The sequence below is a fragment of the Coenobita brevimanus genome, chromosome 71 (genome assembly GCF_032717465.1).
Source record: "Coenobita brevimanus isolate Jiangsu-jjx chromosome 71, ASM3271746v2, whole genome shotgun sequence".
Classification (NCBI taxonomy): Eukaryota; Metazoa; Arthropoda; class Malacostraca; order Decapoda; family Coenobitidae; genus Coenobita; species Coenobita brevimanus.
In genome coordinates this window covers 3,545,356-3,563,518 of record NC_137024.1, presented here as the reverse complement: position 1 = coordinate 3,563,518, position 18,163 = coordinate 3,545,356, and the positions used below count along the sequence as shown (strand labels likewise).

Below are 18,163 nucleotides of genomic sequence, written 5' to 3'. Positions count from 1 at the left end.
GACTGTTTATATACAGCCATGCACCACTTGGCGTCCATGATATGTTCTGAAAAATAAGACATTAACCCCTTAATTGCAGGGTTATTGGAGGTGTGCAGTGCGTGTCCCGCAGGGATATTCGCGCTCCAACTGACTTTTTAAAAATATTTGCCAAAAATCAGTTATTAGTCCTAGAATATTATAAATATATAAGCATATGACACATACCTTTAGCTTTCTCCTGGGATGTTTGTTGAGCCTTCGTCGTCTACCATAGGACTTGTGGAGACTTCTGAAGTTGGGTAACGAAGTCTCCACTTTACACTTCCTGATACCCCGTAATATGGTTACCACTGCCTGATATTATAACCACAAACACTATTCTATGAATTTCAAGTAGTTTGAATCCATACTCAAAAAAAAAAAAAAAAACACGGTGAATGCAATGTAAATTACAAGCGCATAAGAGCTTTCCTCCAGTGCTCATTCCTTGATGGTATTCTGAGGCGGAGTTGTCATTTATTATTTATAAACACACTCACACTTTATATTCCTAGTACTTTATTACACTTATTTATATATACAATATTTATCTATAAGTTTCTTTCAGTACTAGTAGTTTATTTTCACTCCAGGCATTCACTTTCTCGTTCTGTAAACTAGCATAGAGAGCGAAGCTGTCACTTTCACTTTCATTACTCCCAGTATTTATACATGCTAGTGCAAAACTTTCACTTTCACTTTCATTACTCCAAGTATTTATATTCATATTCTTATATTACTACTTATTTACAATTCTATTTACATTCTCTATTTCTACCTATCTATCTATCTATTGCCAGACGCCTCAATCCCGTTTGGGGTGGCCACAAACAAATCGCCTCCAAGTCGCCCTGTCCCCCGCCATTTCACTGCCCTGCTCCCAACTCACACCCCCCTCTCTCATATACCTCTCCACCCCATCCCTCCATCTCATCCTCGGCCTCCCCCTCCCTCTTCCCCCCTCCACCTCACTCACATACACTCTCTTCGTCAGTCTTTCACCCTCCATCCTCTCCACATGGCCAAACCACCTCAGTGTGTTCCTCATAACGCTTCCTATCACATCCACATCAACACCACAACACTCCTTTATATCCTCATTCGTCAGCCTGTCTCTCCATGTGACTCCACAGGCTCCTCTTAAATAACTCCATTTCCACTGCTCTCACTCTTGACTTGTGTCCTTCCAACAACGTCCAAGCTTCACTTCCATACGTTAGAGTTGGTATCACAATTCTGTCATGTAGTAACTTTTTCACTTCCATGCTCACTTCCCTGTTTCTTATCACTGCTTTCAAAGAACCAGCAACCTTTCTTCCCTGCTGTACCCTTTCAAGCACTTCACCCTCCAAACCTCCATCCTTACTCATCACACTACCCAAGTACTTAAACGTACTCACATTTTCCAATTCCTCACCATCCAACCTCGCTGTACATTCACTGACTTCACCTCTCTCAAAGACCATCACTTTACTCTTCCCTACATTCACCTTTAGATTCCGTTTCTTACACACTCTCCCAAACTCATCCACCAAGCCTTGCAGCTCCCCTTCGTCTTCACTCAACAACACAGTATCATCTGCAAACAACAGTACAGGGAGTTTCCAAACACTATCCTCTCTCACCAGGGCCACTCCAACATCCACTATCCTACCTTGTACCTCTTTTATTACCCCATCCATGAACAGATTGAACAACCATGGAGGCATGACACATCCCTGTTTCAAACCAACTTTCAAAGAGAAAAATTCACTTAGTTCACCATCCACACGCACTGCAGCCTTCGCACCATCGTACATACTCTTCACAGCATTCAACAACTTCCCATCTACTCCATATATTCTTAACACTTTCCACAATCCTTGTCTATCCACCCTGTCATATGCTTTCTCCAAATCCATGAAAGCCGCATACAACTTCTTTCCCTTCTCTAGAAACTTTTCCACTAAAGATCTAAGAATGAATATCTGATCTACAGAACCTCTTCCCATCCTAAAGCCTCCCTGTTCTTCTCCAACTAATTTCTCTATTCTTTCTCTAACTCTGTCAATAAGTATCCTACCATACACTTTTCCTATTATACTAAGAAGACAAATGCCCCTATGATTACCACACACTTATTTTTCCCCTTTTCCTTTGTACATTTACATTATTTACATTTCTATTTTATTTACACTATGTTATGCACTGTCATTCGCAGTAACTTATAAAACTATGTTCCACTGTTCAGTTATATTTACGTTCATTGCTTTCACTTGCTGTTTACACATTATTTACACATAATACACATTTCCACTTGCACTGTTTTAGAGTCACCAGAAAGATCATAGTCACTGTCCATCATTATCATTGATAATTAGCCAGTTCAATTCCACGGCAGAGTCACTTAACCCTTTACCCCTTCCCATACGAGGTTTAGTAGGGGTAGAGGTCACAGGACCCTTTGCATGGGGCTAAAAAGCGGCGGAATTGGACAGGCGCGAATCCGACGTAGTTTCACTTTGAAAGACAACAGTAAACTGAATGATGTGGCCTAGGGGCAGTGAAGGGTTGACAATGACAGCATGGTGACAGCTGCTAATTTATATGGTATGAAATGATTGGCAGGAAATCTAGACAGGTGAATGTAAATATCACTTAGGCTTCTCCCTTCCTTTCTTATATATATTTTTATTATGAGAAGAGGTCATACGGAATATTTCAAGAGGAAATAAACAGGGAAAATTAGCGAACAAGTGCACGTGAGGTGTTGCCAGGTGATAATTAGCCCATTCCAGATGTATGGCAGTATCAACTACCTTTTCTCTTTCTTTTATATATTATTTTGTATAAGAATAGGGCATAGGGCACATTTCAATGGATAAAATGAGTGGAAAAATCCATCCAGGATTTGTGTAGCGCAGCGCAGCTGGTCAGGCGGGAGAAGAGGGTAATGGAGGGGAGGTAAAGAGGGGAGTCAAGGAAAATGGCTAAATTGTCAACAGTGGATGGGAGTACAGATGATATTAGCAGAACTGAGTATAGCTGGACACTGGTAGCACTGATAGATGATACAAGCCACCACCTGAAAGTCCGGGCGAATTCAAAATAACACAGAATCACAAAAGTGACGCCCCGCGGTATGATCCCTTGCTCCCCGCGGTTAAGGGGTTAAGTGATCTGGACACTAAGCGATCAACATAACTTATGCGCTGTATACACTATCTAGTACAGTACTGTAAACAGCTGGGTGGTCAGCTGGCCTCTCTGGCCACACACTGGTAATACAGTAATTGATGCCCAAATCATTCCGAAAAATGCGAAATTCCGATAAAGTGACATCCGGACTTCCCCCTGCTAATCCAGACTTTTTCCGATATATCAGACATTAGTCCGGATTGCATGAATGGTTTTTAAACTGTTTTGACTACCACTGCAGTACTGTGCTGTATTATAACTTCACTGCATTAATCAAATGGTATAATATATATAATAATACTGTACTGTACACTGATAAACATGTCTTTTATTTACCTTATTGTGGTGAACATAGCCGAAGTGGTCAGGCAGTCCAGACTGCTTCTGGCTTTATCGGACTTCTTCCAATACATAGGAATTTAGTCCGGTAGCTCCTCTAGTCCAATAAAAGCGAATTCCGGTCTACTAAAGTCCGTAATATCGAGGTTTTACTGTAGACCCTACCCCACCAGCTGAGCAAAAATGGCCGTCCACCTCCCTACCAAATGGTCAATGTTGCCAGGCCTGCCTCTGAAGGCTCGTGCAGGTTAAAGAACCTAGCCCACTAACTGAGCAAAAATGGCCTATATATACAAGTATATGGCATATACAGGGTTACTCCAGTTTAATGATGCAATTAGTTGAGTTAAAACACATTGCTAAGCGAGGTATATGTCGGGGTATATTTAATATGTACAGTAAAGAGATGCGTTTTTCAGCATTGGGTTTCCCCTCTAACCAAGTCCTAAACCCACCCAAATGAGTCCAAAAACAAGTTTCTATCTAACCTAAACCCCCAAATAGCTTTAAAACTAGCTAAACTAAGCCTAAAAGCAGTTTATAACTCACATAAACCCAAAAATAAAATCCAAAAATCATCAAAAATGAGTCTGGGAAAAATCAAACTTAGTAAACTGTACCCCAAAATGACAAAGTTCATCCCATCTATGACTAAAACACATTAATCTAGGTCTAAAAACAGTTCATAAATCAGCCTAAACACAAAATTTTATTCTCAAATATAATCAATATCAGTTTAAAAAAAAAATTTATTCCAGGGTTTGGCCATCTTTCTGCAGGGAAGGGTGGTATTACTACCCCATCACTACGCTAGGGTATCGCATCTAGGGGTATCATATCTCGGGGTCTGCCTGTACTGTACTGTATATTACTTTAAAAGTACAGTACAGTCAAGTTTGAAAAATGTAATGTTACTTAAACCTGATGCAAGAATATGCATGAACACTTGAATGCGGCAGTAAACATGCGACTAGAGATGGCTGCCTGCAGCTGGTGTTGCATATACTGTATACCAAACACCTTTCTATATTTTCTACCGAAATGAGTCTTTCATGAGTTACTTAATATTCCCGGATCACCACCATTACTGGGCATTTTTATAAACTCACCTCTGAAAGCTATTATTGAGAATTTGGAATGCATGTCGCACAGACGCATCCAGTCAGAGTGCTGGTTGGTAAACAACGCGGCCAGTTACAGAGATCATCGGTAAACACTGCCCATGGCGACCTGCCCGCTTCCTTGAATACCCCAAAATATAGGCACTGTATACTGTATTTTGTTTTTTCCACACACTTCTTGCAGTTACAGTTCAACAGTTAACTATCTGTGTTGCATATGTACCAAAATTACCTAACTTAAGATTGTATGTGGTCAGTGGGGATGCCCATCATCCACTCACTGAGTGACATGAACTCTATTTCAAGTAACTCTACACTGAGTGGCAAGACAAATTTTTTCCTGTAAACCAGGAAATCACTTAACACACAGGGTGGCAACCTTATCACCCACCAACATGTGTTCCCTACATATCAATAAGTGCGTTGGCGGAGGGTTAGTGCCTCTCACTGGAAAACAACTAACTAAAAATACAAACAAGAGGCCTCGGATCAGGACAGACCAAAAGGTGATGACCAAGGACCGGACAAAAAACATGGTACGGATAGTAAAATGGAATGTAAGGGGTGCAAATGACATGTTGAATGAGAGAGAGATTGTCCAAGTGCTTGACGATGCAAAAATGGGAATATGTGGATTAACTGAAACTAAATGGCGGGGTGAGAGTGTGAGAGAGAGGGAACGTGAGGGGGGTATATGAGCAAGAGTAGGTGAAAATTAGAGGGAAAAACAGGGTGTATGTATTTTGTGTGCAAGAGATGGAAGGAGAATGTAAGACAGTATGGATCAGTTGGCTCAAGGATTGTGTGGGTATGACTGAAGTGGGAATACAAATGTGTGCGTGCGTGCGTGTGTGTGTGTGTGTGTGTGTGTGTGTGTGTGAATTTATCTAATTGTATTTACCTAATTGTGATATACAGGAAATGAGCTACGCTTGTGTGGTCCCGTCTCTGTTTCTCAATAGGTCAAATTTAGCTTTAAACTCGTTTAAGTTTTTAGACTGGACGATCTCTTTGTCCAGGTTATTCCACAGGTCTATACATCTATGAGGAAAACTATATTTCTTGATATCCTTCAAGGAGCTTGGGTTCTTCAGTTTCATTCTGTGTCCTCTTGTTACTCTCTTATCCCATAAAAACAGATCTTCTTTGTCAATTTTATCTACTTCCATCATGGTCCTGAACACTGCAATCATGTCGTCTCTCTTTCTCCTTTCTTCTAAGGAAGGCAAATCCAGCTTTTCCAGCCTCTCTCTGTATGACTGATCTGCCAGACTGGGGACCATTTTGGTTGCTGTTCTTTGTATTTTCTCAATCTTGTTTATATCTTTCTTTTAGTGTTGGGACCACACTACTGCTGCATATTCTAACCTAGGGCGAATCATGGCCACTATTAATTTTTTCATCTCCTCATCCATATAATGAAAAGCTACTCTTATATTAAGCAGGAGTTTATACGTCTCTCTAACTGTCTTGTTAATGTGTTTTTCAGGTGACAAACTGTCCTGGACCAGCACTCCCAAAGCTTTCTCTTCTCTCGCTTTTGTGATTGGTTCATTACCCATCAAATAATTCAGTGATGGCCTCTTGGTACTTTTACCCATTTCCAATATTTTACTTTTCATTGCACTGAATTTCATTTCCCACATCCGGCTCCAATCGTGTATGCTATCCAGATCCCCCAGCAGCATTTTACAATCCACCTCAACCTCTACCTTCCTCAAGATCTTTGCATCATCAGCAAACAGACTTGCATAACTGTTCACTCCATCTACCATATCATTTACGTAAATCAGGAACATTATTGGCGCCAACACCGAGCCCTGCGGGACTCCACTTGTCACCTCCCTCCATCGAGACATCCTATCCTTTATTACTGTCCTCATTTGTCCGTCTCTCAAAAAGTCTCTCATCCATTCCAGGAGGTTCTCCTTCAGTCCTCCTGTGTGCTCTAGTTTCCACATTAGTCTCTTATGGGGTACCTTGTCGAAGGCCTTCTCCAAATCTAAATACACACAGTCCACCCAACCATCTCTCTCCTGTAGCACGTCAATTGCTCTTGAGTAAAAACTCAACAAGTTGGAAACACATGACTTTCCACTTCTGAATCCAAATTGACTATCACCCAAAATATTCATCTCTTCCAGATATTTTATCCATCTATCTTTCAGAATTCTCACACAATTTTGCGACTATGCTGGTTAGGGACACTGATCTACAATTCAGGGGTTCTTCCCTGTTTCCTCCCTTACAAATTGGTACCACATTTGCTCTCTCCCATCCTTGAGGCACTTTCCCCTCTTCCAGAGAACACACAATTAAACTGTGAATCTTATCTGCCAGTTGTTCTCTGCATTCCTTCAGTACCCAATTTGAGATTCCATCTGGTCCTTGGGCTTTCTTTACATCTTGAGTTTCCAGTAATTTAAACACTTCCTGTACTTCCAATTTTATATCTTTTATCACTACATTTCTAGTGTGTGTGTGTGTGTGTGTGTGTGTGTGTGTGTGTGTGTGTGTGTGTGTATGTTCTTACCTTATTGTTCTTATCTAATTTTACAGTATATCATTATGTCTCTTGTATCTGAGAATGACTGTGAAGACTCATTTTAGGCTTCACATATTTACCCAGTTGAGTAATTTTAGTATTCAAAGACTGCACAGTTGTGGTATCCCACAAATGAGCATTCTGCAGTTTGTCTGAGCATATAAACAGGTGTCAAGTGCAACTAAAGGCCTCCCAATTTTTGTTGAAATATACGCCCAAAAGTATCAATTTTGGCTATACAGCAGATAGGAAGGAATGAAACAAAATTGGGTAATGGGGACATAAACAACAAGCAAACAGAAACTATCAGTATTCAAAGCAGGACTACTTGCTCCACATTTACACAAGACCATTATTAAGAGGTTGTTTCATTTCGTTCACTAACAACAGTACGCTACAGTATCGATAATAATTACATCATCTCATGAATAAAGTACACCAGCTACTGCAAAAGGAGAAAATGTGGCAAAATGGAACTAGGTGTCAAAGAACTTTTGTTTAAAAGGTACAATATTCTAACACTTCTGTACACTTACCATATTCTCTGCCTTTAATTCCACGTGGGTCTGGGATCTTGCTAAACGTGGTGAGAGCAACTTTACCATTTGCCTGCCCCACTGCCAGCAGCTGGTTGGCTGGGTCAGACTCAAGGCCAGGGCACCAAGCCACACACTTGATATACTGAAGATCTGTATTGGTTGAGAGAAGGGCAGCTGCTGTCTTGGGACCCAGCCTCAGCCCTGACCACCAAAGAAATTATTTACATGATTAATCTCCTTTGCATCAATCATACATACATAATGTATAGGCCATGCTTCCATTCACTCATCATTCAAGCCCCTGGAATCCTGGGTCTATCGGATACGCTACAAACATTCACCACGTTCCGTAGCTTCACATAAACATATCTAATAAAGTCAATCTGTACGCTGCCACATTAAAATGGGGTGCCAAATTCCTGATTATGCACTTCTCCTTGCAACATTCATCCAGTCAGCTTGATCTCTTATCAGTTCCCTAGCCTCACCGACTTCCAAACCTCTCTTCCTCACACACTCATCCACCACATCTCTCCACCTTCTCCTTGGCCTACCTCGCCTTCTCCCTCCTTCAAATTCGCTCAGATATACAGTACCTTTTTCACCATTCTATTGTTATCCATTGTCTCCATATGACCATACCATCTCAGTACACTACTCTTAGATTCTGGTGTCCACAGACTTCCTCACTCCACATCTTTCGAGAATCACATTACAGTATTTCGTATCCTATTTGCCCTTGGTGGTAGGTGGTGGTGACCATCAACCACTCACTTGATGCAGTGCTGCCCACTTCTTCCTTAGCCTTTATAATTCTTTTTCTGTGCCTGCCCTCCTCTCTCCTCATTTCTTCCATTTTTCCTGTCACTTCTTATTGCTTTTCTTTCCTTTACAGGTGGCTTTACATTGAGTGACAAGCCAAACAGTTTCCTGTGAACCAAGAAACCATGTACAACGCTGGGTAGTAACCATATAACCAAACCGTACGTGCTCCCTACGTGTCAACAAGTGGGTTGGTGGAGGGTTAGTGCCCCTCCCTGTAAAACAAATAACTCAGAGTCAAATGGCCACCCCTTCCGGGATGGTGGCATCTGGCAATAGATAGATAGATCCACCCTCTGTACTTCACATACATTCGTCAGCAGTCCCATCTGTCCACTGCTCTTACTCTTGACTTTGCACTTTGGTCTCTGTGTCATTGTGGTAAAAAGGAATAGGGCAGCCAGTGAATAGGGTACCAGAAATGGTGACCCCAGAGTGACACCTCAGATGATGGCAGAGCAAAGGATAATTCTTCCCACATTCAGTCACAAAGCAGAGGACTGGCTGGACCATGTTGTAGCTGCTCTCACTGGCAGCACGGCCATTGACTCACAAAAGTATTAGGAACTGCTCTGTGCTCTTCCGACAGTGGTTGTCTCGGAGGTTTCGGCAGTCATCACCAACCCACCAGCCAAACACAAGTTCGCCGCCCTTAGAGATGCCCTCCACTACCGGTGCCATCAGTCCAGCACCAACATCCTCCAAAACCTTACACGTCTCACACTCGGCGACTTCACACCAGCCCGTGTATAGGAAAAGATGCAGCACATTAACAACCGTAGCGCTGACAAGCTGCCAGACACCATCCTGCGGCAACAACATTGCCAAAAGCTTCCTGATGATGTCCACCTCGCCCTATCAACCATGGATACTGCCTCCTTAAGTGCAGAATACTCAGCAACTGCAGATAGGGCCTGCCACAACACTGCCTCCATCTTCACCTTAAGCCAGGACAGCGTTGCCTATGCTGCCTCCAGTTACCCACCACATCCTAACCAATTGCCTTCTTAAGCCAACAGCATTCAAGTGAACTCCAGGCCCTCTGCCAATGCGTCAACACCTTGGAACATCTGCTTACCCACGGCCAGCCAAGGTGCTCCAAAATTACAGCCATCTAACGCTTGAGGAAACAACTCTGCATGCCACCCTATCACCACTCAACGGGACAATATATGTTCGTTCCACGCCCGTTTTGGCCCTCGTGCCTGCAACTGCGTCACTCCCTGCACTTTTCAGGAAAACTCCAATGGCATGGGATGGTAGACACCGCCACCCCCTTGCTTTCACCCCATCACACAGACACCCCTGCCATGGCTATCACGCCTCTGCAGTGCGTCACCCTCTTGTACGTCACTGACCACACTTCAAGACTGTTACCTCGTCGACACAGGAACAACCTTCAGAATCATTCCTCCAACTCCACAACATAACTGCCAGCAGCCTGCCTACGACCTCTTTGCAGCTAACAGATCATCCATCACTACTTGTGGTGTGCTGACCCTCAACGTCGACCTTGGCCTACCACATACCCTGACTCGGCCCTTCATTGTTGTAGATGTTTCTCAACCAACCCTTGGCTACCACAAACTCATTGTTGAGCCATCCAACAACTACCTAACTCATGTTCCTTCAAGATAGAAGGTGGTTGGCAGGCCTACCACGGAGACGGAAGTTATCTCCTGCCTTTCACAGCCCAATGACTTCTACCTCCTGCAGGATTTCCCTGAAATCTTCTCTCCATGCACATTGCCAGTCCACACCTCTGCCAGGATGTTTCACCACATCAAACCGTCAGGACCCCCAGTTTTTATCCGACCTCGCCGTCTTCCTCCAGAACAACTCAATGCAGCCAAGGCAGAATTCAGCTCTCTACATGACCAGAGCATCATTTGGTCCTCCAAGAGCTCTTGAGCCTCTCCGCACCACGTGGTCTGCAAATCTGCCTCTAATGAGTGGAGAGCTTGTGGGAACTACAGAGCCCTCAACCAAATTACAAAACCTGACCACTACCCCATCCCATATGTCCATGATTTCCACCACAAGCTCTACAACAAGATATTCTCCAAAATCGACCTTGTGCGCACCTCCCACCAGATTCCAGTGGCACCTGAAGACATTCAGAAAACTGCCATCATTACTCCTTTTGGACTCCTTGAATACGCCTACATGAGTTTTGGGCTACGCAATGCAGCTCTGACCTTCCAACGATTCATGGACCATATTCTCCGCAACCTCGATTTCGTCATATATACCGTGCTCGTCAAAAGTATTGAGCGCCTATGGCCGGGCACTCAATACTTATGGCCAAAAAAGAATCACCCGTTTTTGGTAGTAAAAATTGAGCCAGAAGTTTGCGGCGCTAGCATGACGTCCTGGTAGCCTGAGGCCTTCCGACGCGCTGGTTGGTTCCTGCCTCAGTTACCCATGGGCTGCCTGAGAGAGAGGAACTCTGCCGCGTCTCCCTCTCTTTTTGCGCCCTTTTTTACCGAGTGTCCCGCAGTGTTTTGGCTTTCGCCACTTTGTTATGGCACCTACCCGAGAACTATCGAGTGAAATCATATCCCAGATCATTGCTCTAAAGGAGGCAGGCCACCAAACAAAGGAAATTAGTGAATTGGTTGGTGTGGCTCAATCGACAGTGCATAGGCGGTGCGCGTGGTTTCAAGTGGAAAACAGTGGTGACGTTCCCACAAAGAAACCACAGTCTGGTAGGCCCAGGAAAACTTCCCCAAGGCTGTTAATGTTTTAAAACATGCAGTGGAGTCTAATCCTCATGTGAGTGCAAGGAAAATATAGGAGAGCAACCCGGAAGTGTTTGGTGAGGTGTCTGTGCGCACAGTGTCTTGAAGGGTCCATGAATTTGGTTACACAAGTCACAGGCCTGTGAGAAAGCCTCTTCTCACTAAAAGCCAGCGACTTCGTAGGCTTGCCTGTGCTAACAAATAACTTAACTGGGGTGAGGAGCAATGGTTGTCAGTGTTGTGGTCTGATGAGGCAACGTTTAGTGTCACCTGTAATAGAGGAGCACGTGTGTACCGGCGCAAAGGTAGTGACCCACTTGACCCACGGTAAGTTGAAAGCACAGTTAAACATCCTAATTCACTCATGATATGGGGTTGTTTTTCTGGTCAAGGTTTGGGGAAGCTTGTTGTGCTTCCCAAGAACTGCAGAGTGAATCAGGATGTTTACCTGGAGCTTCTGTGTGATCATTTACCAGACTGCTTCGAGCTAACAGGTGCACGAGTGTTTCAGCAGGACAGTGCACCTGCTCATAAGTCCAAATCGGTAACCAATTGGCTTCGTGACTGCGAGGTATCATTCATGAAAGACTGGCCAGGAAATAGCCCAGACCTCAACCCGACTGAAAACCTCTGGTACCTCGTAAAGAAGAATCTCCAAGGGAAGGACGTGAGCTCTCTGCCTAAGCTGGAAGCCACCATTCATGATTCCTGGGACAAAATACCCCTCCAGCACCTCAGGAGTCTCGCCTTTTCACTTCCAAGATGTCTCAGGTCCGTGAAGAAGCGTAAAGGATACCCTACGAAGCACTAAAGGTAAATAAAATGCATTATTTATATGTTTTTTCAATGTTGAAAGGTTTGTTTCGTAGGAGGGACGCAGGGTGCTCGATACTTCTGATGAGCACAGTACATCAACAACATACTGGCTGCCTCCCCATCCGATGCTGACCATCACCATCACCTGAAGCTCCTTCTCCAATGCCTCCAGGACTTCAGTCTCAAGATTCATCCAGCCAAGTATATCTTTGGTGCTGCATCACTTGACTTCCTCGGCCACAGAGTCTCTGCAGATAGCATCCGACCTCTCCCACAGGTGACTGAAGCCATTCAATAGTACCCTCAGCCTGATACAGTGAAGAAGCTTCGGGAATTCCTTGGCATCGCCAACTATTACCATCGTTTCATCGCACAAGCAGCTGACCTTCTAGCAACTCTCCACAACCTCCTCAAGTGGTATCCAAAGTCATCCCGCCGGCTGCTCACTTGGACCCAGGTAGCCCAGGCTGCATTCATCACCGTTAACGAACACATCTTGTGCCTCACTCTACTCGCTCACCCTGCACCGAACGCCACCACCGCATTCACCTCGGATGCCTCGGCCACTGCTGTCGGTGCAGTCTTACAGCAAGATATCGATGGCCAGCTAACACCTATTGTTGTTGTTGTTTTTTTTTACAAACTCTTCAGTCCCCCCAAATGAAGTACAGTGCCTTTGATTGCGAACTACTGGCCATATATCTCGCTGTCAAGCACTTCAAGAACTTCCTTGAGGGCTGCCAGTTCACCATCTACATGGACCATAAGCCGCTCATCCATGCCTCTGCCACAAGCTCGGAGACGCACATACCCAGAGTCCTCTGCCACATGGCCTACATCTCTGAATTCACCAGTGACATCCAGCACATCAAGGACAAATTCAACGAAATCGCCAATGCCCTCTCCCAAATCTCCATCATCACACCTCAGATGTTCCCAGACTACAAGCTTCACTTCACAGCCCAGCAGGATGATGAAGACCTTGTCAAATATAGGAATTCACCCTCAGGCCCTGATCATCAGGAGCTCCCCATTCCCGGGACAGACCACAAGATCTGGTGCGGTTTCCTGTGGGCGGCCCAGACTGTTTGTCCCACGCACCCTTTGTCGTGCCACGTTCAACCGCATACGTGGCTGAAGTCATCCAGGAATACAGACCTCCCAGCGTATCCTCACTCAGCGTGTTGTCTGGCCTGGCATCAAGGCAGACACTCATGCCTGGACTACCCAGTGTCTTGCCTGTCAGTCATCCACGGTCCATTAACACACCCGCTCCCCTGCTGAGACACTCCCCATCCCTGAAGGACGCTTCAAGACCATCCACCTACATATTGTGGGGCCCCTTCCGTCTTCCTGGGGTTACGCCTATCTCTTCACTTGCACTGACCGGTTCACCAGATAGGCTGAGGACATCCCAATGCCAGATGCTACTGCAGATACCACTGCCCTGGCCTTTTTGTCTGGGCGGGTTTCTCGCTTTGATACCTTGACTATGATCATCATCGACCAGTGTATGCAGTTTGAATCACATCTCTGGAGAGAGCTGCTGCAATATCTTGGCACTTCCCGGCACCATACCACGAGCTACCACCAGCAATCGAATGGCATGGCTGAATGTTTTCACTGCCACCTGATGCAAGCCATCAAGGCACAGCCTCACCCTTACCAATAAGTGGACTTACTTCCCATGGTGATCCTTGGCATCCATGCTTCACCCTAAGTAGACCTCAACTGCAGTCCAGCGCACCTCGCCCTCGGCGAACCACTCTGACTTCCTGACGACCTCTCACTGGACTCAAGCCCTCTCCTCAGTCACCAAGATCTATAGCAGGCATTACAGCACACAGTGACTCCTTCAAAGCCATGGCTCCCCGCCAACCTTCAAACAACCAAAACGCTGTACCACCAGCCCTCGCCAAAGCTGACTACATTTTAGTCAAATGGGATACCCACCATAACCCTCTCCAACACCCCTATGATGGCCCATTCCAAGTCATCGCCCATTCAGCGAAGTTCATAACAATCAGCCACACGGCAAAACAGGAAACCACGAGAATTGACCACCTAAAGCCAGCGACCATGCCTCCAGATGAACCACCAGATGCCGCACCACCACCCCAACAGGAATCTTGAAAACCCAACACACCATGATCATTATCACCATCACCATCACACACAACTGACATATGGGTTCCACCATCCACCTCACCAGATAACGATACCCATGGCAACACTCACACCTCTGTTCTTCCTCCACAGGTTTCTTCTCCTGATCCTGCCATGGACACTACCGGCGGATACACAACCCATAGTGGCAGAACCATATGCATTCCAGAGCGCTATTTTTCACACATCGGAGCAATCTTTCCACAGCGCCCAGGGAGGAAGGGGAGTATTGTAGTGACCATTACCAGTGTCCATTACAACCACTTCCCTTGGCGGTCCCAGAGACAACATACACACGCTCCGGGCAACAACAGCACAAGGGACACCTGGCCGGTGTGCCCTTCTTGCCCGCAGGGGCAGGGCGGGTGATTCCACAGCCATGCCGGGGAAGGCAGACCAGGGCAGGCATCAACAACAGTTCACCAGCACCTGGCCCAGCTAGTTCACCAGCACCTGGTCCAGCTACTGTAGTTCACCAGAACCAGGTCTAGCTAGCTCACCAGCAGCTCCAGTCTCCTCGGCAGCACCAGACCCAACTTCTCCAGCAATATCTCACCAGCACCACCAGGAGCCATCATCACTACAGCACCTGACTACGCTCTATACACTGCACCTGCTGTAATCTTACAATAAACTACTGTTAGGTCTGACAAGTTTCCTTTCTCCAATCTCTGAGTGTGTTTGCATCTTGGTCTTCATGTCACTGTGGTAAAAAGGAATAAGACAACCAGTGAACAGGGTACCACACAAACTGTACATGTAAACATATTGTTTGAGTAGCGTGGTTTTGAGTACCGCGGTCTATTTCCAGGCTATGCTTACCGTGTTAATCTATGTTTGAGTATACGCTCAAAGACAAAAGTCGTGTTGTGGTTTTGTCTAAAGACTAAGTGGAACATGTGAAACATTATAAGAGCCCTGCTACAGTAACATATTCGTGGTTAACTAGTCTGACTTTCTCAAGCCTCATATCTGCTCATGATGGGTTGATGGTATGAATGAACCCTGGTAATTCCGAAGCCTTAACACTGATTCGTGAGAACTGCTGAGTCTGAGAGATGAAATGCGAACCACACTCAGTCAAGCAATGCTTACCTGGCTGTTTCATCTTATACTTCATCAGAAAACGTCAAACAGGCCTAGTACAACTCTTGGTAAAGAGGGGACAAGAAACATGCATCCAACTACTAGGGAGATGAGAGGGGACTTCTATCTATCTACCTATTGCCAGACAGCATAATCCCATAAGGGGTGGCCATTTGTCTCTGAGTTAGTTGTTTTATGGGGAGGGGCACTAACCCTCCACCAACCCACTTGTTGACAGGTAGGGAAAACGTATGGTTTGGTCATATGGTTACCACTCAGCGTTGTAAATGGTTTCTTGGCTTACAGGAAACCATTTGGCTTGTCACTCAATGTAAAGCTACCTGTAAAGGAAAGAAAAGCGATAAGAAGTGACAGGAAAGATGGGAGAAATAGGAAGAGAGGAGGGCAGGCACAGAAAAAGAATGATAAAGGCTAAAGAAGTAGGCAGCACTACATTGAGTGGATGATGGTCGCCCCCACCTACCACTAAGAGAGGACTTGATCTCCCTTTATTTGAATCCCGAACAGATGGTGCAAAAATTCAGTGTAAGCAGGGCTGCAGAATGGTACATCAGGCTCTTTTGGGAGGCAAGCACAATGGAGAACAGTCATTGTTTAGCTTGTCCTTGCATTGCCACACCACTAGAAGAACAGGAAATAATCACAACAATGGAAGGCAACACCAGCAAATTATGCTCATGCCATAAGAGATGAATTGCACCTACTCTGAAGCACACAAACAACTATGCGTAGATTTCAGTCTCCTGGGTTATGTGTCTGAACTCCAGTTGGTGGGATTCATATTGCCACTCTTAAGAAAGCACTCGATTATCAGTATAAAGTGACTCTATCCTCATATGTAGAATAGTTTGGGCAATTTTGTTTCATAACACTGACAGATAAAGACAATCACTGCTCATTATTATTAACATGATAAGATAAACAAAAATGAATTAATCAAGATGCAGAACTGACTTCCGGACACTTATTTAGCTAACTGAACTGCAATGCTGCTATATCAAATAAAGGCTGCAGTCAGAAAGACATCATATACTGTATATATTTGTTTCACTTAGTTACAACAAATATGCTCACATCCACAGCTTCGTCACTTGGAGCAAATGGCATATCATGTCAATGCTACAAACCATCCGTATGACACAAAGCAGAGAACCAAAAACTTGAGCCTTTCAGCTGATGTTTTCACTAAATTTCACGACACAACTTTTGTTTTTGATTGTGCAGTACATACATGAATATACAGCATCACTAAAGTAGACAGAAATTCAATTTGGAAGACCATCCATATTCTAAGTGCAGTAGAGCAGGAGGGGTCATTTCTACAAGATCATTGATAACAGGTTCATTGGGAAAAAATTATATTCCTACTATAAGGAAGGATATACTACCTCTGGTAACAATGTCAGCTTTAACATCACAGCTAAGAAATATGAGTAAGCAACACAAATGGGCTCTTTTTACAAGCATGATGAAGTGGAGTATGCATCCTAAATAACTGGCTGGGTTAGATTATGGCTTCAAAAAGCTGCCACTTTAATTTCTACTTTTGTACAACAAAGTCTTAACACATTCTTTTTCTGGTCCAAATTTACCACTGACCACACAGTCTTAAATATAAAAATTCTACTTGAACTTCAATTCAGTGTACCGCACGATACTGAAAATGTTTATAGAAAGGCTTCAAGTTATAATACATTCAGTAATTTCAAATGATGTCACACTGCCTCTCAAGAAATTCCTACACTGAGGATGGCCATAGTAGAGCTGATTTTTTCTATAAACTGGAAATGAAACCAAGTGACAAAACCAGCTACAGCACACCCTTGTTTTATGAGTGGAATGTGTTTTTCAAACCCAATCATGTAACACATGATTGCAGAACAAATTTAGTGTCATAGCAACCTTATAAGTGAGGAAAAGATCACACAACAAGAAACTGGGGCATCACAGTAAGTGTATAAGAGAAAAATTATTGTAAAATGAAAATTATGGTTGCAAGGGTATGATCATATAATGACTGTTCATAAAAACAAGTCTACACACTTCCTCCCAAATTCTGGGAACTGCTAAGAAAACAATCACAGCATAAATGAGGAGCCCACTCCACAGCAGACACCTATATGAAACCTTGAGGCTCACAGTAAATGCAAATACAGTTGAAGTCCGATTTTTCGATATCTACAGGACCAGGCCGATGCCAAGTAACCGAATTTGCCAAATACAGGTAATCGAAAACCTACCCACTCAGTACCTTATATGTATTGGTGAACACTATCATCACTACTTATATTATTACAAATGTGTTTGGAGAAAGTACTGTATACTGTATGATGATACCGTACTGTACAATATTGTAATCAATAACATACTATACCTGAATCTGAAAAATATAGAAATTAGTGAACATATACAAGTGTAATGACACAGTAGGCCTACAAGTCACAGATAACACTTCCTGGACTGCTGAGATGATTTGGAAATCTGCCGAACAATCAAAGACTTTCGTAAATGAGACTACTCAAACTGCCAAAATATCGGATCTACCAAATAATCAGCTGTCGAATAACTGGACTTAGAGTAACAAGTAGTCCAATGAATATGTCCATAACATCAGCATGGCTAGCCATAAAACCAAACTGTTTTCTGTAAAGGGATGCAATGGGTTACTATCCAATGGTTTCTATCCTCTTCTTTTTCTTACTCCTCTTCCACCAGGAAAGGGGGTGCACCTTGTCCCACTCCCCATGGATGTTATGCAGTGGGAAAAAC

At 44.1% G+C, this 18,163-nt stretch overlaps 1 protein-coding gene across 1 annotated transcript in view; it reads right to left on the bottom strand.

The window, feature by feature from the left end:
* mio (GATOR complex protein mio) overlaps window positions 1-18,163 on the bottom strand; it is a 125,398-nt gene that overhangs the window by 93,703 nt on the left and 13,532 nt on the right. Inside the window, exon 3 of the mRNA XM_080277990.1 lies at window positions 7,740-7,943. Coding sequence (XP_080134116.1) covers window positions 7,740-7,943 — 204 coding nt within the window. The remainder of the gene's footprint in view (window positions 1-7,739; window positions 7,944-18,163) is intronic.